At 35.5% G+C, this 25,755-nt stretch overlaps 3 protein-coding genes across 5 annotated transcripts; 2 read left to right on the top strand and 1 right to left on the bottom strand.

Moving 5' to 3' along the window:
* The first annotated feature begins 5,860 nt into the window (after nt 1-5,860).
* Nucleotides 5,861-9,856, top strand: LOC145032990 (auxin transporter-like protein 2). 2 transcript variants are annotated; one of them, XM_078981971.1, is made up of 9 exons: nt 5,861-6,088; nt 6,632-6,866; nt 6,962-7,147; nt 7,566-7,678; nt 7,770-7,953; nt 8,124-8,221; nt 8,308-8,515; nt 8,754-9,011; nt 9,458-9,856. In XM_078981971.1, exons 2-9 carry the CDS (start codon nt 6,690-6,692, stop codon nt 9,665-9,667), a joined length of 1,434 nt encoding a protein of 477 aa, XP_078838097.1. In that variant the 5' UTR covers nt 5,861-6,088; nt 6,632-6,689; the 3' UTR covers nt 9,668-9,856. The 2 variants fall into 2 exon arrangements, with proteins under 2 accessions (XP_078838097.1, XP_078838098.1); XM_078981972.1 differs by having other exon boundaries at nt 6,543-6,866.
* A 7,189-nt stretch (nt 9,857-17,045) lies between these two features.
* LOC145032989 (uncharacterized) lies at nt 17,046-19,159 on the top strand. The gene is made up of 4 exons (XM_078981970.1): nt 17,046-17,773; nt 17,873-17,968; nt 18,209-18,328; nt 18,396-19,159. The coding sequence occupies exons 1-4, from the start codon at nt 17,747-17,749 to the stop codon at nt 18,885-18,887; spliced, it is 735 nt and encodes a 244-aa protein (XP_078838096.1). The 5' UTR covers nt 17,046-17,746; the 3' UTR covers nt 18,888-19,159.
* A 285-nt stretch (nt 19,160-19,444) lies between these two features.
* LOC145032988 (uncharacterized) lies at nt 19,445-22,683 on the bottom strand. 2 transcript variants are annotated; one of them, XM_078981969.1, is made up of 3 exons: nt 20,733-22,683; nt 20,040-20,576; nt 19,445-19,963 (listed from the first exon to the last, which is right to left on the bottom strand). In XM_078981969.1, the coding sequence occupies exons 1-3, from the start codon at nt 22,681-22,683 to the stop codon at nt 19,635-19,637; spliced, it is 2,817 nt and encodes a 938-aa protein (XP_078838095.1). In that variant the 3' UTR covers nt 19,445-19,634. The 2 variants fall into 2 exon arrangements, with proteins under 2 accessions (XP_078838095.1, XP_078838093.1); XM_078981967.1 differs by having other exon boundaries at nt 20,040-22,683.
* Between the last annotated feature and the right edge of the window lie 3,072 nt (nt 22,684-25,755).

The following is a 25,755-nucleotide window of genomic DNA, read 5'->3' as shown; positions in this document are numbered from 1 at the left end:
GTTTCATATGTCGACATAGTGTGGTTGGGTTGAGGTTGTACTGCTTTATGTTGTAAGCCAACAAACCCGAGACAATCCAGTCGGGAGATTGTGGGTCAGAGTAATCGAACCGGGAGGTTGTTGACTCAGTATGCAATATGTATGACAATCCAACTGGGAGGTTGTGGGTTAGGGTAATCCAACTAAGAGGTTGTGGACCTAGTATGCAATATGTATGCCAATCCAATGGGGAGGTTGTGGGCTAGGGTAATCCAACTGGGAGGTTGTGGACCCAACGTATTATATTTGTTTGGTTATGTGTGATACCTTTGGGAACTTACTAAGCTCTGACTTATAGTTTAAGTTTTATGTTTCAGGTACTTCAGATGATCGGGGCAATGCGAAGGCTTGATCGTGAGCATCCTTCAGTTTTTATGAGATTCGATTTTGGGATACTCTGATTTGTGATTTTCACTTTTGAAACTATGTTTTGTAAACATTTATGGTTTTAGGTTGTTTTTGAAAAATAAATAATTTCACCTTGATTTTTAGGATGTTAGATCTCGTCTCCCCTCTCTCATTTTTGAAGCATCAAAAGCCCAAACCCTAAGTACTATAGACATGACCCTTTAGGTGCTGTTTGGTTCGCAGAATGTTGCTGAAGGAATTTGAATTGGAATTGGAAAAGGAATCTGTGAGGAATTTGAATCTAATTCCACATATTGTTTGGTTGGCAGGAAATGGAATTGGAATTAATTCCAGAATCTGTTTGGTTCGCAGGAAATGAAATTGGAATTCATGTAAAATAATATAATTACCCTTTTCCTGTTTTGCTTAATTTTACCTTGTTTTCTAACTTATATGTAAAAATACATTATAAAAATTATAAAAATAGTAAAATTTTGGCAGTAGTAACAGTTGTGGTGGGGGCGGCGATAATGGTGGGTGGCGGTGATGGTGACAGCGCTGGTAATGGTGGTGGTGGTAGTGTTATTTGTGGTGGTGGTGGTGGCGATGGTGTTGATGGGTGATGACATTGGTAGTGGTGGTGGTAGCGGTAATGGTGGCGGTGGTGGTGGGTGTTGGTGGTGGTGGTGGTCGGTGGCAGTGACAACAGTGGTAACGAAGATGATGGTAGTGGTGGTGGCGTCGCAGGTAGTGGCGGTGGGAGGCGGCGGTGGTGGTGATGGTGGGTGGTGGTGGCAGCGAGTGGTGGTCGGTGGCAGTGGCAGCGGTGGTAGTGGTTGTGGTTGTGGCGGTAGCGGTGGTGGTGGTGGACGGTGGGGCGGCAGCGGTGGTGGTGATGGTGGCGGTGGTGGCGGCGTTGGTGGTGGTGGTCAGTGATTGTGGTGGTGGGTTTTCTGATAAATACAAAGAGTATTTTTGTAATCTGTCACTTTCCTTGATGAGAAGGAATGTTTTCCATCCAACTTTGGAAGGAATTCACTTTCCTCCATATGGTGGAAAGTTTATTTCATTTAGGAATCATTTTTCCTCCTCTAAGTTTAACCAAACGTATGAATTTGAGGGAATTGGAATCTTTTTCCCTCGAATTCCATTTCTTTCCTGCCAACCAAACGCACCCTTAGAGTCATTGTCTCTTAATTAAAGAAAAACTTTTATTTAGAAATACATGTTAAAAACTTTTGTTATAAAACAAACTTTTGATCCAAAAGTTTAGGTTTTATGAGCCTTGAATTTTATATAATTATATATTTTTTTAACAAGCTTATAATCATTTATATCATAAACTTTTATGTAAATAAAAGTCAACTTTTATATAAATAAAAGTTATAGCTTTTAGGCTTATGATTTCATAAGACATTTAAACTCTTAAAATTTATGTTTAATTTCTTTCGTATATACTATTAATTAACTATCGATTTTGACAAAAATTAGAAAGACGAGGCAACTTAAAACCAATTTTTCGTATCGAAACTTCTTCCTACAGAAATATTGTTCCTATAATTAACAACCAAGAAAGGGAAGATTATATCTTAAGGCTTTTAAGTTTTAATCCTACCTAACCTGTTTCTCTTTGTTTATTGTCTACATGTTGATTTTATTCGATTTTTTGATAGTTTTTTTGCTTCTCAGGTTTCTTTTTTATTTATTTATACTTTATTTAAAATTGAAAAAAAAAATGGGTGGAGGGACATATATTTTATTAAAATAATATGATCTAAAGGAGAAAGTTGTCTCAAGTAAGGGCCACAAAACTTTAAACTAGGAGCATGCATATATTAAATATAATAAAAGGGTTTGAAGATGGTAATCTTGGATTCTATGTTAGAATGGCATTGAAGCAAAGAGGTTATTCATGCCTAAACCCTACTTAATACTCTCTTATCATTTAATCATTTGGTCTCCCACTAATCACAAAGTTCAAGAAAATTGGGTTAGTAGCAACTTTAACAGAAAAGAAGGCATTCAAACACATTATGAGATGAATAAGTGACTACCTTAATTGTGACCTATACCAATCTTTAATCAAACTAAGGCATGGTAGAGATTATATGAAGTATTATGATTGGGAATGATTTTCTTTTTCATTATAAAGAATATTAATGGTTTCCATAAAAAGGAAGCATATCATTATCCGTTGCTATTAAATAGAAATAAAACCAAGGATATATAATACAAGAGGGGTAAAATAGGAAATTGGTGTATAGACGAGAATAGTAGTTTATGTAGTAGTGGTGGTGGGAGTCAATAGTCAAAGAGACAAAGGGTGAGGGGGAGTATGAAATTATGGAAAAGTTGAGCAAAATTTTGGTGGTAAGTGAGATGGAGGCCCCTCTCCCACAACATTACTTGCATCATCATGCCTAAAATCACATTCACTGTCTTTTCCTTATAAATATATTTCAAAACTTTTATCATGTGATTATTGATATAGTTATGAAAATTTACTGTTTATTCTTGAAATGTTATCTGAATTCACCTTAGAGATTATTATGTAAAATTTCTATTCACCATAAAGTAAAAAATCTAGGTTAAAACTCTTAATGGGTGATAGTTTTGTTTATTTAATATATATAACACTAAGTCTACACGTTGTAAATTTATAAAGGAAATATTATATTAATGGATTACTATTTTTGACCAAACAAATATTGTTAAAAGAGTTAATGTAGGCATGAATTGGCAGTCATAAATATAAAGTATCTTACATACTTATTAAATCACTGTCTACTGTCTAGAATTAAGAACATCTACTCTCTGAACATATTTAATAACATGCTTAGCATGTGCACAGAGAATTTAATAACCGTATCCAACAATTTAAAATTGATTTAATGGCCAATATATCAAATAATGATTTAAAAGGTTTAGATATGCCTACGAATCTTGTTACAAGTCATGTTTACTCATTGGTGGATATAAAGTTTATTTGGTTTATATGAACGAAAATTAATAAAATAAAAGGAATCATATATTTGTTTAGGAACTGTTCATTTGATTCAATTAGATAAAACAAACAACTTTTATTTCTCATTTTAACGGAATAAACAATTTCATCTTCTTTTATTCTGTTTTACCAAACACGATCTCAAAGTTCTTGGTAAAAAAAAAAAAAAAAACTCATGGATGGTTGCATAGAGGAAATGAGATACTAATCACTAAGAGCTAGTCTCTTAGAAAATAAGAAATCAAATAACAATATATATTACTTGGTTAGATTCAGTGTTTTGAACATTTTCTGAAACCTATAATTGGTCCATTTTAGTTGGGTTATACGAACTCAAAAGTGAGATAATCTAAGAATATTACCGATTCGAATTGAGAAACACAAAATACATTTCTTTGATGTGTTCTTGAGAAATATATAAAATTTTAATGAACAAATTTTTAGTGTATCTTTTTGTAACCCGTTTTTAGGAACATGAAAATATGCTTATACAAGAGGGAAAAATAGTTAGTAGTGGCCGCATGCAGATTTGGTGCCAAAACCAGGTAGTTATTGGACATAACTAACACTGCATCGTCATGATGTCATCGTGTTTTGAACACCACCACCCGGGGTTCTGTCTCTTGGACCCCACTAGCGCCCCCTAGACCTCGCCAAGTCTAATAAAAAAAACAAAATATTATATCCCAAACATATTTAGGTATTTACCAATGCTTGATAAGTAATACTAATGAAAAACAATATATAAATGTTAGATTACATATTTGCTTATTGCATTTGAACAAGAGTGTTGGAAATTTCAACTTTTTATCGGCATTGAAGTATAATTGAAGGAGTTGATAATCACCATTTTTAGTTTAGGAAGAGACAGCTCCCCAATAATAAACGAGGAAGATGACCTATTTCAAGAGTCAAAAATAGATGAAGAGTCTTGTTAAAACGTGTCCTAATGTTCCATCGTCTTTTGTACATTTGTTTCTCAATAAATTGGACGATCTCTTCGAAGGTTGCCATTACTTTCTCATTCTAGTTTCAAAGCTCATGCCATATGCTACTTGACAAGTTATAGTTCGCATGAAAGGCAAATCTTCCACTCTAATTACTACAAACAATATAGTTTCAAAGCGCATGGGCATGTGCTATTTAACATGTTGAAGCAAATACATAAACTCTTAACCGATTTAATTAGACATATTTAAATTGTCAAACTAATACTAAAATTGGGATAAGATGCATATACATATTTAAATAGGGAGAAGATGTATATACATATTTAAATCGCCCAACTAATCTTAACCGATAAAGACACACAAGTTCTCATCCATACCGGTCTCTATGAAACACATGGTTTATTGTTATTAGAAAAAAAGATTATGACATCTTAGAAAACCCTAGAAACATTCAATTTTGGAGAAGAAAAAACATGAAAATTGATATTTCATAGTACATTTTTCATAGTTTGCAAAACATTCTTGCATAAATGTTGTAAACTAATAGTGTGAATAAGTATACATAATACCATGCTAAGCATAACTTGAAACAAGGTTAAAAGGATTTCCCATGAATTTTACAACAATATTTAATAACATTAAAAGCATGATATGGTAAAATGTAGAGTCTATTAGTAGCAAACATTAATAGATATACCTACACACTAACCAAACATGTAAGATTATACAATAATTAGATTGTTATAAAGGAAGAAAGGGGTTATTTGATATGTTTTTTAACTAATATGATTTGTTTAGATTCAGACCGTTTGATATTATAGTTATAAACCTTTAATTCAGTTTTATATATAGCCTTTGATATGTATTTTATTAGTCTGATAAGATATTGGATTTGATTCAATGAATCATTTCATCATATTTGATTCAATTAACAACTTTTAACCTAACTTTAAAATAAAAGTACAGGAAATAGGATCTTACGAAATTTATTCAATCTCTAAAATTTAGATACAATAAAAAAACAAGCAAAATGAATATTAAAATCATGCCCAAATCAAATGTTAAAGATGAAAATGATTGAATTTCATCAAAAGATTTTCGTTGAGATTTGCAAAATGAATTTGAGAATCAAAAGATACTCAAAGCTAAACTAGCAGAAATTTTATTGAAAATTTGCAAATTGATAACGCAGATTTGTTGAATGAATGATTATTATATATTAATTATGAAGAAAAAAAAAGTTCACAAGGTTAATGTAGATGTCCCATATTTGGTAATTTGTGATTAACTTTTGAATTGAATATTTAAGATTTTTAATAAAGATAAACAAGGATTATTATTAATAAATAAATAAATGAACAGAACAATGAATTTATTTCTAAAATAAATAAAATTTATGTTATATCTTATTTGATCCACCACAAAAAAGGAAGAAGTAAAAAGGAAAATATATTTTATAATAACATTAACAACTGTACAAGATTCTCTTGTATGAGCAGCCATAATAACAGAAAATTTTACAGAGACAAAGAAACACAAAAGAGAGCAAATCAGCAGAGAGATAAATCGCGCCCTCACTTTTCTCCCTGCAAAAAGCCACTCACATTTTTTTTCCTCTTTAAAGCCTCATCAATGGCTGTTCCTTCCTCCCTCAAAATTTCTTCACTCTTCAACAAACACCAGCAATTCTAGAGAGAGAAAGTAAGAGTAAAGAGAATCAAAGACTTCTCGGTTCTCTCTCTCTCTGGTATGTCTCCTTCATCAACCTCTCTGTTTTACCTTCTTCCCCTAACCCACCCACAAAAATCCCAACTTTTTCAAAACACCCATAAGCTTGTAATCATATGGGATCAAATGGGTTTATGCTAAATGAAATTATCGATTTTTCTTTTGTTTTTAAGGGTGCTAATGGGTTTTTACTGTAGTTAAAAGTTTGTCAATCTTGGGAAACTGCAACCATCATCAGCACCGAATCACGGATTCAGAGCAACTCTTTTTTTTTTTTTTTAAACTTATATTTTTGTTTTTGATGAACAAAAAGTCATTAGAAGTAATTTTTTCTTACATCACCCTGTCTCACTTCTCTGACTTTACTTGCCAAATAATCGGGTATTTTTTCGAAATTTGATGGATATGTTACATGTGAAAGTATACATGCCTATGTGTAGTTTCCGTTACGTTATTATTTTAATTACTTGCAGTGATTCATGATAGTTTCTGCCACCAAACCGAAATAAAGGCAAAGGCAGAGAGCTTTTTAAGCGCTTCTTATGGCGTGTTGTGTTTTCAGTTTCAGAAATCTTTAATAAGTGGAAAGACTTTCGTAAACGTAAGAGAACAGACCAAAAATGGTTCCTAATAAGCAAGCTGAAGAGGCGATAGTTCCCGGGGAAATGAAGGGTTCAAATGAGCAAGAACAAGGAGAAGGGGAGGTAGGGGTAGATCAGTCAATGTCTGGCTTCAAGAACTTTCTTTGGCATGGTGGCTCTGTTTATGATGCTTGGTTCAGTTGTGCTTCAAACCAGGTAATTTACCTTATCACCCTGTACACCTTGTAGTTTATCCTCTCTTTTTTCATAAAAAATTGAGTCTTTTTTTGTCTATTGTTTTGTGATTTCAGGTAGCACAAGTGCTGTTGACACTCCCATACTCTTTCTCTCAATTGGGTATGCTTTCAGGAGTCATATTTCAAGTCTTTTATGGACTCCTTGGAAGCTGGACTGCTTATCTCATCAGTGTTCTCTATGTCGAGTATAGAGCTAGAAAGGAGAAAGAGAATGTCAGCTTCAAGAACCATGTTATTCAGGTTAATCTTCATTCGTTTTTGATTCTTTAGCATTTACCACTGTAAAAAGTCGAATATCTCATAGTGGGTCTTTGGAAAGTGAAGTGCTTTCCACAGGATTTGTAATGATTTGGGATTAAACATTCATAAAGAACTCAAATTTTGTTCTTTTGTGTGGTTAAATGGTCAAATCTTACTGTTTCCGCGATATGTTGTACCTTGTGCTTCTTAAGTCGTATTATGGTTCTAGACAAATGCATTAACTAAGCATCATTAGATGCATGTGATACATATGGCCTACATGATGCATTTTCTTATGGCATGTACATGCATATATATATATATATATATATATATATATATATATATATATATATATATATATATATATATATATATATATATATATATATATATATCCACCTTTGTTTTCATGCAGTGGTTTGAAGTGCTCGATGGTCTGTTGGGCCCACATTGGAAAGCGGTAGGATTAGCCTTCAACTGCACCTTTCTTCTCTTTGGCTCCGTCATTCAGCTTATAGCTTGCGCAAGGTATAAATACAATCTTTCCCATCAAGATTTTTATCCATCACTTCTTTACAAATGGAATTTTAACATTTTTTATTTTTTGTTATATATGCAGCAATATATACTACATAAATGATCATTTGGACAAGAGGACATGGACCTACATATTTGGAGCTTGTTGTGCTACCACTGTCTTCATACCCTCTTTCCACAACTACAGAATTTGGTCTTTTCTTGGCCTTGGCATGACAACCTACACTGCGTGGTACTTAACCATTGCAGCCGTGATCCATGGCCAGGTACCCTTTCGCTATTAACATTTGCATTACTGGACTGGACCGGACCGAGATGTGTCATTGTACTGGTCTAATGCACGTCAAACACAGTACAACACAGTCCTGTCTAACAAATGGGGCCTACAAGATTGTATGATGTACAACTCATTAATTTGTTTTTTCCGCAATATTAGGTAGATGAAGTGGTGCATTCGGGTCCTAAGAAGCTGGTTTTGTACTTCACGGGAGCGACAAACATACTCTACACTTTCGGTGGACATGCGGTCACAGTGTTAGTAAATTATTTCCAAAAATTAAACATTACATTTTCCATTAATCAATAATAACACGATATAAGATACATATTTGTTATAACAGTGAAATAATGCACGCGATGTGGAAGCCACAAAAATTCAAGTACATATATCTGTTTGCTACATTATATGTATTCACGCTAACACTCCCGTCAGCCACCGCGATGTACTGGGCCTTTGGTGACCAACTTTTAAACCACTCCAACGCCTTTTCCCTTCTCCCAAGAAACGGTTTCCGTGATGCTGCCGTTATCCTCATGCTCATTCATCAGGTCTGTGGATAAAAACTATTATGGGCCCCTTATTGTAACTTATAAGCCTTACGTTGTCTGCTACCAATAATAACTCTTTTGTTGCAGAGATTATTGGGTTAGTCTGAGAACTGTGGGCCGTTTATAAGTACGAAGTTACGGACTAACTGGCCCAGTAACCTCTACGATGTTATTGGCTATAGCATTTGAGCGATTTGGGTGTGTTTCTTACTGTTTTTTCTTTTTGTTTCGTTTGCAGTTTATAACTTTTGGTTTTGCATGCACGCCGTTGTATTTTGTATGGGAGAAAGTGGTAGGGATGCATGATACAAAGAGCATATGTTTACGTGCATTGGCTAGGTTACCTGTTGTGATTCCGATTTGGTTCCTAGCGATTATATTCCCGTTTTTTGGCCCAATCAATTCGGCTGTTGGGGCTCTGTTGGTTAGCTTCACTGTCTACATCATCCCGGCTCTTGCTCACATGCTCACTTACAGAAAGGCTTCGGCTCGCCAGGTAATCTTAAAACCTATGTGCACTGTTAATTTAGGCAAACTAGTCAGCAGTTTTAATGAATGCGACAGTTTGGTTTTGACGTGACATTAGGCTTTGTGATAACGAAATGTACCTTGCATTTATAACTTTAAAGTTAAGGGGGGTAGGAAATGGAAGAAGACAAAGTTTGGTGGCATTTCATTATCTTTGATTTAAACTTTATATGTCGTAGTCACACTTTTACTATTATTGCCCTCAATCAGTCTTAACATTGGACTAGCTGGCAGCCTCACTGACCCACTTTCCTTCCAAACCTAACCTTAGTGTCTAGTCCTCTAGGGCCCTCCTGAATAGACTTAACCAGTATAAGTTTTTTTTTACTTAATACAGAAAAAACGACTTAATACATAAATTAGGAACTAGTTTAAGTCCTAACTATTTTTTTTAATTAAAATTTTTGGTTGCAGAATGCAGCGGAGAAGCCTCCGTTCTTTTTGCCAAGCTGGACAGCGATGTACATAGTGAACATATTTATCGTGGTGTGGGTTCTTGTGGTTGGGTTTGGATTTGGAGGGTGGGCGAGCATGACAAACTTCATCAAACAAGTGGATACATTTGGTCTATTTGCAAAGTGTTATCAATGCAAACCTCCTCCTCCACCACCACATACTCATTGAGTTTTAACGGTTTTTGTCATTGGTTGTTTTTCGTTGACATGGTGTTGGTTTTAGTCTAGTGGTAATATATAAGATGTAGTGTGTAAAATGGTTGATGAATTTACTCATGGTTAGAATATAGCAAAGGTTTGATTTTACTTTATTGTTGTGACATTTTTATGAATATATTGACTTGGAGTCGTTTTGATACCTTGGTTGATGTTTGGGTTGGTTCACATGGTAAACATATGAGGGATTTGGTATCTTATTAGAGTAGTATGACTTTGTCAAATGACCAGTAAAAGCCTGAATATTTGGATGTGATACAAATATCAAGCATATTATAGGTGTTTGTTTGGTTAGGGTTGTCAAACCAAAAATATAAGGCTATGACTAGGACATTGCAAGTTACCTAACATCTTTCTCTGGGTTTCCCTTGTTGCTTGATCTTATATGCTTAGGCCTTTTTATCCCATATCCAACACCCATTATTGGGCTTATCGTACCAAATAGCAAATTTTGCCCAAGATAGACTAGACCACCTATACTTTATTTTTATATATAATAGCAATCAACTTGCATTTTTTAGTCATTTAAAAATGATTAAAAAAAACTTAACATAAATTTCTAATTTTATTTTTCAAAAATAGTCAAAAAAAAAAAAGAAAAAGAAAAAAGGAAATGACCTATATAGCCATCGAAATCGTAGATGATACCTCAAATCTACGATGTTCTCTTACGCTATCTGTGAATTCGTCGCTTGTATAAAATAAGAATAAGTAAAAATATATAAATATTTAATATATAAGATTAGACTTGTATAATTTATTGTAGAAGAATAGATCTCATATTAGATTGATGAGAAGAAAGGTAGATAAGTTCAAAGATTGTTGATGGTAATGACAAATAAATAAAGAACAGTCTAATACTTTTGAAGAAAAAGGAGCTGAAATAATGAAATCATAGCTCGTAAAAATCTACCTACAATTCTCATGACTATATAGGTTATTTCTTAAACTTTTAGTTATTTTATAGGTATTCAATTGCAAAATTAGTCCATGTAGATTATTTACTTTTTTTTTTTTTTTTTTTTGTATCGTTCAAAACTAAAACTTCAATACAAAATCGGTCCATAGAAAATTTAAATGAACTTAAAAACATTGTTTTGCCCTCATGATTTTTTTTTCTCATTTTCTTTTATTTACTTTAAGTATTTTTTTAATTAAAAAATGAAAAAAATAAAATAAAACCCTTAATAACCTACCCCATTCGATCCTTTCTCCTTTAATATACGTACTTTCTTTCTTCTCTTTCCTCCTGTTGTCATCGGAACCGCTAGAGCCGTCTCTCTCTCTCTCTCTCTCTCTCTCTCTCTCTCTCTCTCTCTCTCTCTCTCTCTCTCTCTCTCTCTCTCACAGGAGCACCATTGGAGCACTAACATACCACCATCGATACTGACCTTCATAACTCTCCATTCTTATAACGCCCGTAGATTCGGACTAGTCAATTTAGAGACGTTAAACGTTAAAAATGACTATTTGATAGAAGATTATTTAGAATGAATAATCTTAACTAAGTTGTAATATATGTTACAAGGATTCCGTACATATAAAAAACGTTGAAATCCGAGTTATAACGAATAAGTTATGACATGTCGAAGTTTCACAATAGAACCGGCACAACACAGCGTGACGTAAATAGTGAATTTACGTTAAAGAGATATTTGGCCTTAGCGATCTAAATTAAAGTCGTAGAATACGTTAAACCGAGAGCATATATAAAAAGAACGTCCAAATCTGACTTCGTATGAGGAAGTTATGATTTTTCTAAGTTTCAACTTAGCAGTATGCAGCCTAAAGTTCGACTTTGAGATCGATCGGTTTTTAGCCAAAACAATTTAAATGAGAATCGAAGATCTCATCAATGGTAGTACAACGGTAAAAAGACAGACGAAAACGAACGTCAGACAAAGAAGTTATGAATTTATAACGGAGTTTTCCTGTCTCGGCCTACTAAAAATAATATATTTATAATATATTAAAAATAAAGTCAAAATTAGCCAACGGAGTCTAAACGAGATTTGTAGAGCATAATCTCACCTACGCGTGGATATAAAGAACGTTGAAAATGGAGCTCGTATGCAAAAGTTATGAATTTCTGAAGTTCGGTGCATGAACCCCAAGGCTATGTCAGAGCTCACGAGGTGAACAGATGATGGACGTCTTCCAGGGAAAGTGGCCATGACGAACACAATGACGTATCGAGCTCACGAGGTGAGCCTAACTCACGAGTTGAACATTAGAAACTCACGAGGTGAACCCAGAAAATTCATCATATAAATAGAATTCAAGGGGCAGCCAAGTTTGGTTGCTCAATCTATTTTCTCTCACTCCCGATACTCTCTCTAAGCCCTATTTTAACCCCCCGAAACCCGTTATCATCCCGATACCCGAAGCAGGTCCCGAAGCCTGAAAATCCTTAGAAGAAAAGAGTTTCTGAGCCGAAGCTCTTCCTGCGAGAAGCCCGGTGTGTGAAGATCTTCCAGATCTATGTAAGAATACTACTTTTACAAGCCGTAGTGTTGTCTGATCATCTTCTGATCAAGTGAGTGTATAGTCCCTTTCATAAACATGATTTTAATACAAGTATTGTTTGAATGTATTAAGTATATGTTTGGTGTGAGTGTGTAGTTACTTTCTTCTAACACATAGATATTAAGTATTTGCTATGAAATACGTGTTATGTGTTTATATATTGTTTGTTTATTTGAGATGGATGTTGGATGAATGTTTTATACAGGTTTGTATATGATTTAAACTATATATGTAATTTATATCTACAAATATGTTGGGTAGAACATGGGTAGATGAAATAGTTAGTTTGTGATGAAATAATGTGATAAGAGATAGGTGAGGATATAATGGTGATGATAATTAAGTGATGATAGATAGGTAATGAATTATGAGTCCAGACGATGTTGTGGCTGCGTATTCATGCGATGATAGTCTAACCCTTATTATGAATTACGAGTCCAGGCGATGTTGTGGCTGCGTATTCATGTGATGATAGTCTAACCCTTATTATGAATTACGAGTCAAGGCGATGTTGTGGCTGCGTATTCATGCGATGATAGTCTGACCCTTATTATGATTTACGAGTCCAGGCGATGTTGTGGCTGCGTAATCATGCGATGATACCTTAACCCTTACTATACACATATTGAGGGTGTGATCCCCGAATTAGTATTGTCTATGCGATGTAGGTGATGATCCTTAGGAAAAGTTCTTAGGAACAAAAATATAAGGAAATAAGATGTAAAGAGAAGAGAGGTAAATATGGTATACGAGATGACCCTTAAGATAATATCTTTAAGGAAGATTAAACGAAGATAATGAGGATGGGTAATTGGGTTGATTGTTTGATGATTAAATATAATAATTATATTATTGTGGGTTGAAAACCCTATATGCTCACCAGGCTCCCAAGTCTGACCCACTCAGTTTTCTTTGCATTACAGGTAATGGCACAAGGGTATAAGTTGGTAGACTTGACGATAGATTTTGGATTATAGATCAGTAGTTATAAATAACTGTTGTAAGGTCTATTTTATATTGTTTTATGCTTTTGGTCTGTATCAGAACATGACATCCCAAGATTTTGTTATATAATGAAAATACATTTTCTTTAAAGAAATGCTTTGATAAATTCTTATCATATTTTGTTTTGGGACAAATTCCGCAACTGTTTTCTGTAAACGATTACTTTGATTTTAAAACAAGCATAAACAAATCGGTCTTTTCTGGCCGTGAAAAAATGGGGATGTCAGAATCCTCTTCAACCCCACTTCATTTTTGGTTTCTAGAAATACTGTCGTCGCCCCTATAACGATATACCTCCGACGCCACCTACATCGTCATACGACGGTCTATTGTCGATGACATTCTAGATCTAGGAAAACCCTAACCATAAGGATCTGAACCTCCACCAAAGCGCCAATCTGAACTTCCCTCTCCCTCACTATTCGAGTTCGTCGATCGACAAACCTTCCAACCACTTACATCTGCTCAAGGCGAACCCTAGCGTTGACGGTGGATGTGTTTTCACTTTACTCATATTGTTGGAGAGAGATAGATAGAGAGAGAGTTTTCCGGAGGTGGATATCTGCTCGTCGAAGGAACCAATTTTTATAGATCTGTTTATCAGAGGATGTGGACAATGATAGATCTTGATGAATGTGAATGGAGGTAAATGGTGGTAGATCTAGACAATAATAGATATGGTAAGATGTGATCGGGAAGTGGCTAATGGTGGTTGGTAGTAGTGTCCCTACAACACTTGAAAAGAGTTAGACTAGGGTTAAAGAGTAGGGGGAGTTATTAAAGGGTGGTTATATTATCTTTTTTTTAATATAATAAATGATAAAGGAAATAAAAGAAAATGGAAAAGAAAAACAGGAGGGCAAAACAGTCTTTTCAAATGCATTCAAAATTTCAAATGACAAAATTTATAAGATATTTGGGAAAATGACTAATTAAGGTAATTAACTATTTGGTATGTTCACATCTAGGTAATATTTGTTTTTTTTGTACTTATTTACACAACTAACTTGTTTCATAAGTTCACAAATACTCATTATTACCGGCAAACACATGTTTTTGATGATGTGGCATCTATGTGGCCTATATATTGAAATACCTATCACCTAGGTGACATTGTACGTATTTTTCATCATTTACAATATAAATGGTCTAGGATACGATCTAAAAGAACCCTAGATCGATCGATAGCTTCTTCTTCCTCATATTTTTCTTCCAAATGACAAGATGTGTTACAAACTGATCATCCATTTGATTGTAAGTGACCATCTCGCGTGAAGACTTTAAGGACCCCCGACAATCCTGGAAAACCATTTAGAGTTTGTCAAAACTCTCTGGTAAATCAATTTTTTTTTTTTTGAATTTTTGTTAACTTGTGCTTCTTCATCCTTCGATTTAACCTTTTTTTTTAATCTAAATTTCTCAAAGAATTGAAAATTTCCAAGATGTAAATTTTGGCAATGAGTGGATGAGGATGAAGGGAGGATATGTGGAAGAAACCATAAGAGGATGAAATCAGAAGAAGACTGTAATCTTTGGTGGAAACTTTGTACCTTAGAGAATGAAATTAGAATATACAGATTGAAGATCGAAGAAGAGAAGAACACCAATTTGGTTAACAGACAAGAGCTGGAGAAAGTAAATTGGAAGTTGTTTAGCCATAAAGTTGTGTTGGTTGTGTTGTTTTTCTTGTATATGAAATTGTTGTTTTGAATTAGGGATCATTTTGCCTTATATAGATAATGATGTATTATTAGTGAATGAAAATGTTGTTTTGGTTAAGTGGAATGAAATTGTAATATTGTAATAATGATGTATCATTACTAGTAATAATGGGTGTTTTTGAACGTATGAAACAAGTTGGTTGGGTAAATGAGTACAAAAAACAAATATTATCTAGATGTGAACTAAGCATGCCATAAATTATTTTAGTTTCATTGTATTTTTAATAAACGATTAAAGTAAATAATAAGGCCGAAGGGAGTGGTAACACCCTTACACCCCGTTCCCGAGTTCAATTTAAAGAGAGAAAAGAAAGGAAATGGGTGGAAGTGGGAGGAAAGTAAGAGAAATTGGTGTTCCCGAGTTTCATTAAAGGAGGGAAGTGGAAGGAAATGGAGGGATCACTTTCCCTCCTAACTTTCCTTCCGATTTGGAAGGATTTGGAGAGAAAGAACAAAATGTTTCATTTTCCTTCCATTTCTCTCCAACTCGGGAACACAAAACACAAATTTCTTTTCCTTTCTCTTCTCTTCTTTTCTCTCCTTACTTTCTTTTCTCTTCTCTTATTTTCTCTGCTACAACTCGGGAACGGGGTGTTAACACACGACTACATCATTTTTATGTTGCCATATCATTTTTTTTGTTGTCACCTCACTAACATCTTTTTCTTAGCATTTCATAAGGAGTTGTAGCACCCCTAGCATATCTGATTTTTAATTTTTTTTTTCATACTTACATAAATTATATCACTTTTGAGAATCTCATTGATTGGGTAAATTTTCATATTAAATAAAAAAGTTACAACTACTTTTGAGAATCTCATTGATGTTATCTAGGACCTGTCACAAAACAAAACAAAGTTTGTAAGTTTTCAATGCATTTTACTCATGACAAGTAAATACACAACAAATGACTAAAGAATTTCAAGCTTATCAAAATCAAAACCATGTGAATAACGTTGCATTGTGAAACACTATTGTCATGTAAATTGAAGTCAAAAGTATCAATATCAGCCAAAAATTAACAGATTGATAACATTTACTTTCCTAAGCTTCATCATTAAGATAAGTGTGTGGTTAACTATCTATTCTTGGGTTTAAATCATTAAAGTTGTAATAATAAGTTCCAGTTTCAAATGACAAACCAAACACACTCTAAATTTTAAATCTCTTATGAGTCTTAATCCTGACATGTCAAGTCAGGATTAAGATTCATGAGAGATTTAAAAATTTATTCACAGTCATTTAGATGGGGGAAAGGGGGAAACTTGGAGAAATTATACAAAAGTAGTGTGAATTGTTCTAAAATTCGCTATTTATAAGTGATGATTGTTAGGGATGAGCATCGCAACCGGGTACTCACTTTTGGAACCGAAACCGCCTCGAGGCGGTTCTGGAACAAGAATTGCCTTAAGCGGTTCTGGTTCCTAAAGTTATGGAACCGCCTTAGGCGGTTCCGGTTCCAATTCTCATTTTTTCGAAACCGCTACCCGCTGGGTACCTGCCGAAACCGTCTTATATATATATATATATATATATATATATATATATATATATATATACATATATATATATATGTGTGTGTGTGTGTGTGTGTGTGTGTGTGTGTTACTTAGACCGATTTACAATATATTGGTCCGATTATGTCCCTCTTTGATCCGAATTGATATGATTTGGATCAAACTAAGTTGCGATTTTATCGACAAAAGTTAACAAAGTTAATGTAACCGGGTTACCCGTTCCCGGAACCGGAACCGCCGGTTCCGGGATTGGTTCCAAAAATTTAAGAAACGCCTAGAACGGTTCCGGTTTCGGTTCTAACTTTTTAGGAACCGTCGGTTCCGGTTCCGGTTCCGGTTCTCGCCAAATGAGGCGGGTACCCACCTATGCTCATCCCTGATAATTGCTCAAATTTACAACAAAATCACAACCTATTGTGTGAAATAAGCCTCAATTTCCCACCCCAAAAACAATATAAGAAAAAACGAAATGGGGTTTATGATTTTTACATAAAGAAACATATGTTTTGTGTGTGTGTCAGTGTGTGAGAAAAAAGGAAAATGGTACCTGAAAAAATATCAAATAAAAGAGAAGCGTAGAAGAACATGAAGGGTGTTTGAAGACAAGCAAAAAGAAGAAACAATAATCAAAATCGCATTCAACTTTGCAAAAGATTCAATAAGAACAACAATCAACCACATAAACCCTTTCTCTTTCTTTTGGTTACTTCGCTGGCGAGACTAGGCTGGCACGCCCCTTGGCACATGCCGGCGGCGGTGTTTGGCGATCAGTGGCGGGTCTCCTAATAATGCCGTCCCTCTTAGGCCTAAGCACCAATAGTAAATTTTACTATGTACTTGTTTTTAAATCAATTATTATTTTTCTCAGTCAAAATCTATTTGTAACTCGGAAATCAATAAAAAGTTCCATCCATAAACTCCTTCAAAATCTATTTGAAACTCGAAAATTGATAAAAAGTTCCATCGACAAACGAAACAGATGTACGGAAAAGGTTGAGATCAACGGCGTATCTGTACATAACCCGTTTGGGTAAGTTCTTCCCTAAAAAAAAAAACGATTCCTCCTGCTCTTTCCGTACATCGTCTAAAACAAGCCCTCTCTATGCGCACCTCGATGCGCATGCATCTCTGTTTCTTGTTTTTGGTTACTGTGTTCACCACTGCATTCTGTCTTCATCTCTTTACCATTTCAAGCTCTCTCTGCTAGAGACCAGTAACATCAACATACAGAATCAAACAGAGTTTCTTCAGGGGTGAAACAAAATGGCACCAAGGGGGAGACCCAACAAGGTCTCATTCTCTTACTTTCTTGATGATCATCCTCGGATTTTTCTGATAGATTAATCGACTAATGATAACCCATTTCTGTTTCGTGAAACCATCTTTCAGTCTCGTACGTCTCGAATGGATGCAGCCATTGATGCAATGGCGCCATTTGGATTCACCAAAGAAGTCGTCATCGCCAAGATGCGTCAGCTCCTGAAGGTACTCTCCTCAAATCTGACATCTTTTCATTTTGCTAATACTTTTGATGGGGTTTTTCAGTGTCTTCCATGTTTTCAATTAGGGTTTATAGGTTTATGCAATCAATCCCCTTTCTTGATCGAATTTGGTTTGTAGCAAGTGCTCCCTGTAGACTGTTCTTGGTGCAAAAACCAGTTTTTATTTATTTATTTATTAGTTGTTATTATGATTTGAATGTTACATAACTACATGTTGATTTAGGAATATGGGGGGCAAGATGGGTATGGGTTTATTGAACTTGATGCGTACTGCGTGCTTTTGGAAGCCCTTCTTGCCGATCAAGATAAGCAAAATCAAGAACAAGGAGAAACATCAAATCCGGTAATGGAATTTCTTACATTTGATTTAGTTTTTCCCAATTTGTTTACCTTCTAGTGTCTTAATGCAGAATGAGATCATTGAAACTGAAAAGTCTGGCTTCATTGACATTCCGATCTGCCCTTCCACCCCTCTTACCGTCCTTCCACCACCATCACTGCAACCTCTGGTTGCCTCTCTAACACCACTGCCACCTGTTGTAGAAACGGTTCTAACACTGCCGCCAGTGCCACCTGTCATGGATGCCATCCTTCCTCCACCACCACCTCTGCCACCAGTTGTAGAAACGGTTCTAAAACTGCCACCAATGCCACCTGCCATGGCTGCTCTCATTCCACCACCACCTGAAAATGGTCAACCCTGGAGGCGAAAACCATGTCATGGTTGGATCAGTGATGTTGATGAGGAGTGGCATTTTATAACACTACCATCATCATTCAACCGGTCAATTTCACCACCAGTTACACCACCAACACAACCAGGTCAATCAGAGTTGACCAATGGGAGAAAATATCGTCCAAAACGCCAATCAAGATGGGATTTAATGCCTGAAGATATGTAGTTGTAATCTCTTTACTTCTGAACTAATCTCAACATTTAGATTATGTTAACTAATTAAACGTTTCTGGATGCAATTGGAATTGTGTTCCAAAATTTAACAGACTTATAAACTATTTGATTATTAAATCTATTGCATCCGTTAAAATTACAAAATGGAAAGAGTTGTGTACCTTTAGAACGATATAAACATGTTGAGAGATTCAGTGTATGTGTGTGTCGCTGTTGTTTCTAAAATTTTCTAGTGAAATTAGTAATATGTAGTTTGGGATGTAACACTCTCTGGGCAGCTTGAAGCGTTATACTTGTTTGTGTATTTTTGCATGCATTGTTTGTTTTTATGGTCATTTTGCAGGGTATCTTGCGAAAAGAGCTTTTTGGCCATTTTAGTTATTCTTCTTTGTTTGATACTCTCCTACATGTACATTAGCATAAGATTTGATATTCAGGCACTAGGATGTATAGTGTATATACAGAAAAAGTCATTTTTGTAGGAAAGAGTGTCTACAGAGTACAATAGTAATCATATGCTAACACTACAATAATAATCATATGCTCACACTCAAGACTTGATATATGGAAACTATGTCAAACATAAATATGGAAACTATTCTAATAACCAATACTATCTAATACTTGTACATCTACAAACATAGATTTACAACAATACTAATGTGTTTGACAAATTCAATTCTTTAGAATATAACACAATCACCCACTAGCTTTTAAGGGGCACCAAAGACTGAATGGGTCAAGAACGAGCTGCAACCTTCAACGAGATGAGCTCGTGAATAACGTTCCCAATATTCATTCGATCTTGTGGAGATTCAGAAGAACATTGCACACCGATTTTCACTAATGAAATCAAACACGTTTCTTTGACTTCATCATTTAGTAGCATTGGATCCACAATCTGAAGCACAAAACCATCAGCCAAGGCCTTCCTAGCATACAAATGCAGGCTTAGGCCATCTTGAAACATTGGGTCAACAGGTTTTTTTCCGGTCAACATCTCTAACAATAGGATCCCATAGCTATACATGTCCCCACTGGTGGAGACCTCATTCCCAAGACCATATTCTGCAAAATTAGGCGGAGTTATTTGTGAAAAATGTGAAATAAGGATTAAAATAAGAAAAAACAGTTGTAAATTTACCTGGAGGCGCATACCCGATTGTTCCTCTGATAACACTTGAGCTACTCTTGTTTTCATTAGAATGTTCTTCAAGGGAAATAATTTTTGTAAGCCCGAAGTCTCCGACATGAGCAAACATATCAGCATCCAATAAAATGTTACTTGGTTTCAAATCACAATGAACAACAACGTTTCCACAACGGTAGTGTAGATAATCAAGAGCACAAGCCACGTCATAGGCAATGCTTATTCTTTGAACAAGATCTAGTTGACGAGACTGATCATATTCATTAGGCGTCGTGTGTGAATGTAACCAAATCTCTAGACTCCCATTTGGCATGAAATCGTACACTAAAGCTTTGAAATCATTGCCTTGGAAATCGAGGCTTGAGCAACAAGTTATGACCTTCACTAAGTTGCGATGACGAATATGTCTCAAGGCCTCACACTCGGCTATAAAACTCTTGGAAGCTCCTCGTCTTTGGAGATCTAGGACTTTTATCGCCACAGTCGACCCATTTTCGTCGACAAGTCCTTTGTAAACCGAAGCAAAGCTACCTGTACCAATCAGGTTTTGTGAAGAGAACCCTTCAGTCGCCTTGAAAAGCGTTTCATAAGAAATCTTCTCAAAAGATTCAGTCAACATTGGTTCTGATGATTTTTCTTTCTTCTTCTTCTTTATACAACAGTAAACAAATGACATTAGAGATATACCTGCAACAGCGGAAGATAGTGAAATCGCTACAACAACACCAAGAGAAAGCTTTCTGCCTTTTTTGGAGTCGTTACTTGTGCATTTGGGTAGGTGAAGTTCAGGTATTCCCCCACAAAGTCTATGATTCCCTTTGATTGATATTGCATTTGTGTTGGCAAACACACCTTTAACATATACATCTCCCTCAAAATCATTATATGAAAGATCTAGATCCTTCAAAGGAATTTGTTGCAGATAGCTAGGAATATGACCAGAAAAGTTATTTCTTGATAGGTTAACATATTCGAGGGCTTTCAAAGAACTCAATGCTTCCGGCATCGATCCTTGTAAGAAATTGCTGGAAAAATTTAAGAATTGAAGGCTGATGCAGCTGCTTAGACTACTAGGAAGTTCACCGTATAGATGATTCTGGGACAAATCGAGCGTTCCTAAGTTTTTCAGGCCACCAATCTCTTCCGGAAGCACTCCAGAGAGGTTGTTTTGACTCAGATCTAGTATGATCGACAGTGAAGACAATTGGAATAGTCGTTTGGGTATACTTCCTCTAAGGTTATTTGCAGCAAGTGATAGAAGTATCAAGTTCTTACATTCCCCGATACTCGAGGGTATACGACCTTCCAATTTGTTTCTACTTAATTCCATTTGATTTAAGGATGACAGGTTTCCGATAGATCTAGGAACGATCCCAGAGAAACTGTTAACCTCTAGATGCAGCACTCCTAACTTTTGAAGCTTGCCAATGCTTTCGGGAATCATGCCTGTGAAGTTATTTCCCGCTAAAGAAAGGACAGTTAAGCTAAACAAATTGCCTATAGATGAAGGCACGCTGCCTGATATGTAGCTATTTTGAAGTGTTAGGATTGTCAGTTTGCTTAAGTTCCCAAACGAATTTGGTAACCCCCTAGTTAATCGGACACCTTCAATTTGTAATACTTCCAAATTGCTGCAATTAGACAGTGAATCAAACTTTTTCATGACACCAAGATCCGCGGTTCTACCAAAAGATAACCACTTAAGATGTCTGAGTTTTCCGAAATCAGTAGCTATGTCTCCTGTGAAATCATTACTAGAAGCATCAAAGATTTGCAACTCTGAGCAGTTTGATATCGAGGACGGAAGGAATCCACTGAAGTGATTGTAGGATAATTCTAGTCTTTGGAGATGGGGTTGACCCTGGCATAAGTTGGAGGGTAGAGAGCCAACAAGTTGATTTTCTGGAAAATTTAAAAGTTGTAACTTGGAAAGGTTATAGATAAACGATGGAAAGGATCCAACGAGGCCATTTTCTCCCAAGCTTAATCTTTGCAAGTTTTTCAACCGACTGAAGGAATCTGGAATGCTCCCTCCCAATGGACAATAAGAAAGAATGAGTTCTTCAAGAGATGTGAGATTACCAATGGATGGTGGAATTCCACCCGTTAGGTTATTTTTACTCAACCTTAACGTTTTGATCATCCGCAGAGAAGTGAAAGTATTTAGAATTTTTCCAGACAACATATTGTAAGATAAGTCAAAATACGATAGTTTTGAGCAACTTGTTATGTTGGCTGGGATTCCTTTTGTGAAGGAGTTATTACGAAGGGAGAGTAGTCGTAATCGAAACAAGTTACCTATTTCAGGAGGGATACTTCCATGAATATGATTGTTTTCAAGGCTAATGTACATGAGGAAGCTTAGGTTGCCAAGATAAGGTGATAAAGTACCCACTAAGCCCATGTTTGGTAGATCCAAGCTTGTGACTCTTTGGTGGCGACGACCACATGTCACTCCTGCCCAAAGGCAAAAAGGAAGAGAATCATTCCAAGATGTCATGATAGCTTGAGGGTCATGTGTAATCGTGGATTTGAATGCCAACAATGCATGACTATCTTCAGAGACAGCTCCATTCATTTGAACTATGAGAAGCGTAAGAACTAAGACCGCTACTTTTGGGAAGAATGAGCAGCACATAACTAATTGTTAGTGATGAGATTTGGAGATGGAGAAATAATGTGCTTAAATTAAACCCAAGATTTTATTTATATAGGAAAACTACAAATCAACACATCTATTTTACTATTTATAGGAATAATTAATATAAAAAAGTCATTCAAATGCGATACTACATCTTTTATTGTATATTATTCAAACAAATAAAACCAAGATTCCAGAATCGAGACGTGTATCTAATCGATCAATCATTGCAGTACATTTGTGATTTGGATTTTAATTCGTCAGTTTTTTCAAAGAGTAGTTAAAAGACCTATTGCTAATTGCTCTGCTTTTTTAAAGTAAAGTTAAAACAACGTTGTTGTAATTATTTAATATTAGAATAGTGGTCTGTGTCGGGAACTATTTTTTTTAGCTCAACTAAAGTGATAATATTAGTAATCAGTATCGTAATAAAGGTAATTATGCATGCTGTTTTGTCATATGTGCAGCTCAATCCCAACAAGAAAATTAAAAGGTTCATAAGTAAATGGCTTCACTATTGTCATAAAAAATACTACAGTTTTTTTTCCCCACAAAATAATCAAGAACACTTGTGGCACACCAGGAATATGATGACACATCAAGGGATGTCTGGTTGCCTCTCTAACACCACCGCCATCTGTTGTAGAAACGGTTCTAACACTGCTGCCAGTGCCACCTGCCATGGATGCCATCCTTCCACCACCACCACCACCACCTGAAAATGCTCAACCCCGGAGGTGAAAACCTGGTCATGGTTGGATCAGTGATGTTGATGAAGAGTGGCATTTTATAACACTACCATCATCATTCAACCGGTTGATTTCACCACCGGTTACACCACCAACAAAACCGGGTCAATCAGAGTTGACCAGTGGGAGAAAATATCGTCCAAAACGCCAATCAAGATGAGATTTAATGCCTGAAGATATGTAGTTGTAATCTTTTTAGTTATGAACTCTTCTCAAGATTTTCATTATGTTGACCAATCAAACATTTTTGGGCGCAATCAGAGTTGTGTTCCAAAATTTCACAATGACTTGTAAACTATTTGATTATAAATCTAATATACAAAACAATGAAAACATCCTTTAAAATTACAATATGGAAAGACTTGTGTGCCTAAAAACATAGTTTTAGAACAATATAAATATGTTGAGAAATTCAATCCCTTCTAGTTCATAACATAGCACATACTAGCTTTATGTGTATGTGTCTGTCACTATTTTCTTCTTAAATTTTCTAGTAAAATTAGTAAATTTGTAGCTTGGCATGTAAAACTTTTGTGGGTGTATCTCCCACACTGTTCCCACAAAAGATATGTGCATCTCGATATGCTTCTATTTGCCTAAACACAATAAACGCCTAGTGTTGCTTCTTGTTAAATCTAAGTGGCCTGCTCAAACAATGCAATTAACATGTTTTTTAATAAATCAAAACGAAGATTGCTAAATCCAAACGCGAATCCAATACCAATGTAGGAAAACAAACACAATCACTACGAATTTAATGGGTAGTTTGGTTCATGGATTTCAAAGGAGTTTGAAGGAATTGAAATGTAAATTATAGTAAAAATTACGGATGGATGACAAAATCAAAGAAATTTGATTTCTTTAAATTATATGTTCAAAAGAATTGGTAATTGTTTGGTGAAGACAATTCTAAATTATATTCCTTTGGTTTTATTATAAAGACAAAAATACCCTCTTACCAACACTTTATTTTAGTCATTCTTAAAATATAGAGTAAATTACACGAATGGTCCCTATGGTTTAAGGTAATTTGCATGTTTGGTTCTTAACTTATTTTTTTAACTCAGAAGGTTCCTACTGTTTGTTTTTGTTACGCGTTTGGTCCCTATCTTACCTAAAAAAACTATTTTGCCCTTCATTTTTTAACTTATTTAAATAAACACACCACCAATCTCATCCCCTCACCTTACCTTACCTACCCCACCATTTTTCCGTATTTAAATAATAGTTTTTTAGATAAGATAAAGACCAATGGTGTAACAAAAACAAACAGTAGGTACCAATGACGTAACAAAAATAAACAATAGACTTTTCGAGCTAGAAAAATAAGTTAGGGACCAAACATGCAAATTACCCCAAACCATAGGGACCATTCGTGTAATTTACTCTAAAATATATTATCATCATCTCTCCAACACTCAAACTCTCTATCCATACACCCACCCCCACACTCACGAGCCCTGGCCTATACAACCACCCTCGTGCTCACCCCTCCCTACCCCCATACCCACCCCATCCTAACACCTACACCCCACATATCCCCATCCCACCCCACCTTACCCACCCTCGTCTCACCCCACCCATATGCACATACACACACATTCATCCCCATACCCACCCCATCCCACCATATACCTATACCCAACTACCCCACATTCACCAATACACACCCATTCCTATCCTATCTCACCCTTATGTCCCCCGACCCCACCCCTCACCCCTACACACAAGCACCCCTGCCCGTCCCACCTATCCAACTCACCCTAACACCCACACCTCCACACAAACCCATGTTACCCCATACTACCCTATCCCATACCCACATCCATGCCGACATGACTACGCCAACAAGTCTATGCCAACGATGTTGATTTCGACTCCCACCCGTCCCCACTGTGCACATACACATGCTTACACCCATGCCACCAATAGCACATAGGTTTGAGTGGGTAAGTGTTTGATAAATGAAATTTTTATCATTATTAAAAATAATACTAGTAAGTTACAAAAAATCAATGAAAGGGTATTTTTGTCATAGTAGATAATTTACTTTCCAATTCATTTGAAAAATCTACAAACCAAACAAAAAATAGATTCCACGTCAACCAAACACATAACAAATTCAAATTCTTGGAAATTTATATTCCTTGATATTCCAATTCCTTTGATAATTTCCATTCTCTCTAAAAGAATTCCACGAACAAAACGCCCCTTAAGAACTCAAAGTCGAATTTTTGAGATTTTAGCCAATCATGTTGACTAATAACTGATTACAAAACAAACAGTCAGTTAAACTACAAATTTAACACATACAAATCGA

The sequence above is a fragment of the Lactuca saligna genome, chromosome 2, assembly GCF_052625555.1.
Source record: "Lactuca saligna cultivar CGN05327 chromosome 2, ASM5262555v1, whole genome shotgun sequence".
Classification (NCBI taxonomy): domain Eukaryota; kingdom Viridiplantae; phylum Streptophyta; class Magnoliopsida; order Asterales; family Asteraceae; genus Lactuca; species Lactuca saligna.
The sequence above is the reverse complement of the archived record's forward strand: the minus strand, read 5'-3'. Positions and strand labels throughout refer to the sequence as shown.

Coding starts and splice junctions, on each gene's coding strand:
- LOC145032989 (XM_078981970.1), top strand. CDS start 17,747: ATGGCACCAAGGGGGAGACCCAACAAG. Junction 17,774..17,872: donor CAAGGGGGAGACCCAACAAG/GTCTCATTCTCT, acceptor ACCATCTTTCAG/TCTCGTACGTCTCGAATGGA. Junction 18,329..18,395: donor AAGGAGAAACATCAAATCCG/GTAATGGAATTT, acceptor GTCTTAATGCAG/AATGAGATCATTGAAACTGA.
- LOC145032990 (XM_078981971.1), top strand. CDS start 6,690: ATGGTTCCTAATAAGCAAGCTGAAGAGGCGATAGTTCCCGGGGAAATG. Junction 7,148..7,565: donor TCAAGAACCATGTTATTCAG/GTTAATCTTCAT, acceptor GTTTTCATGCAG/TGGTTTGAAGTGCTCGATGG. Junction 8,516..8,753: donor TCCTCATGCTCATTCATCAG/GTCTGTGGATAA, acceptor TTTCGTTTGCAG/TTTATAACTTTTGGTTTTGC.
- LOC145032988 (XM_078981967.1), bottom strand. CDS start 22,683: ATGTGCTGCTCATTCTTCCCAAAAGTAGCGGTCTTAGTTCTTACGCTT. Junction 19,964..20,039: donor AATCGGGTATGCGCCTCCAG/GTAAATTTACAA, acceptor CTAATTTTGCAG/AATATGGTCTTGGGAATGAG.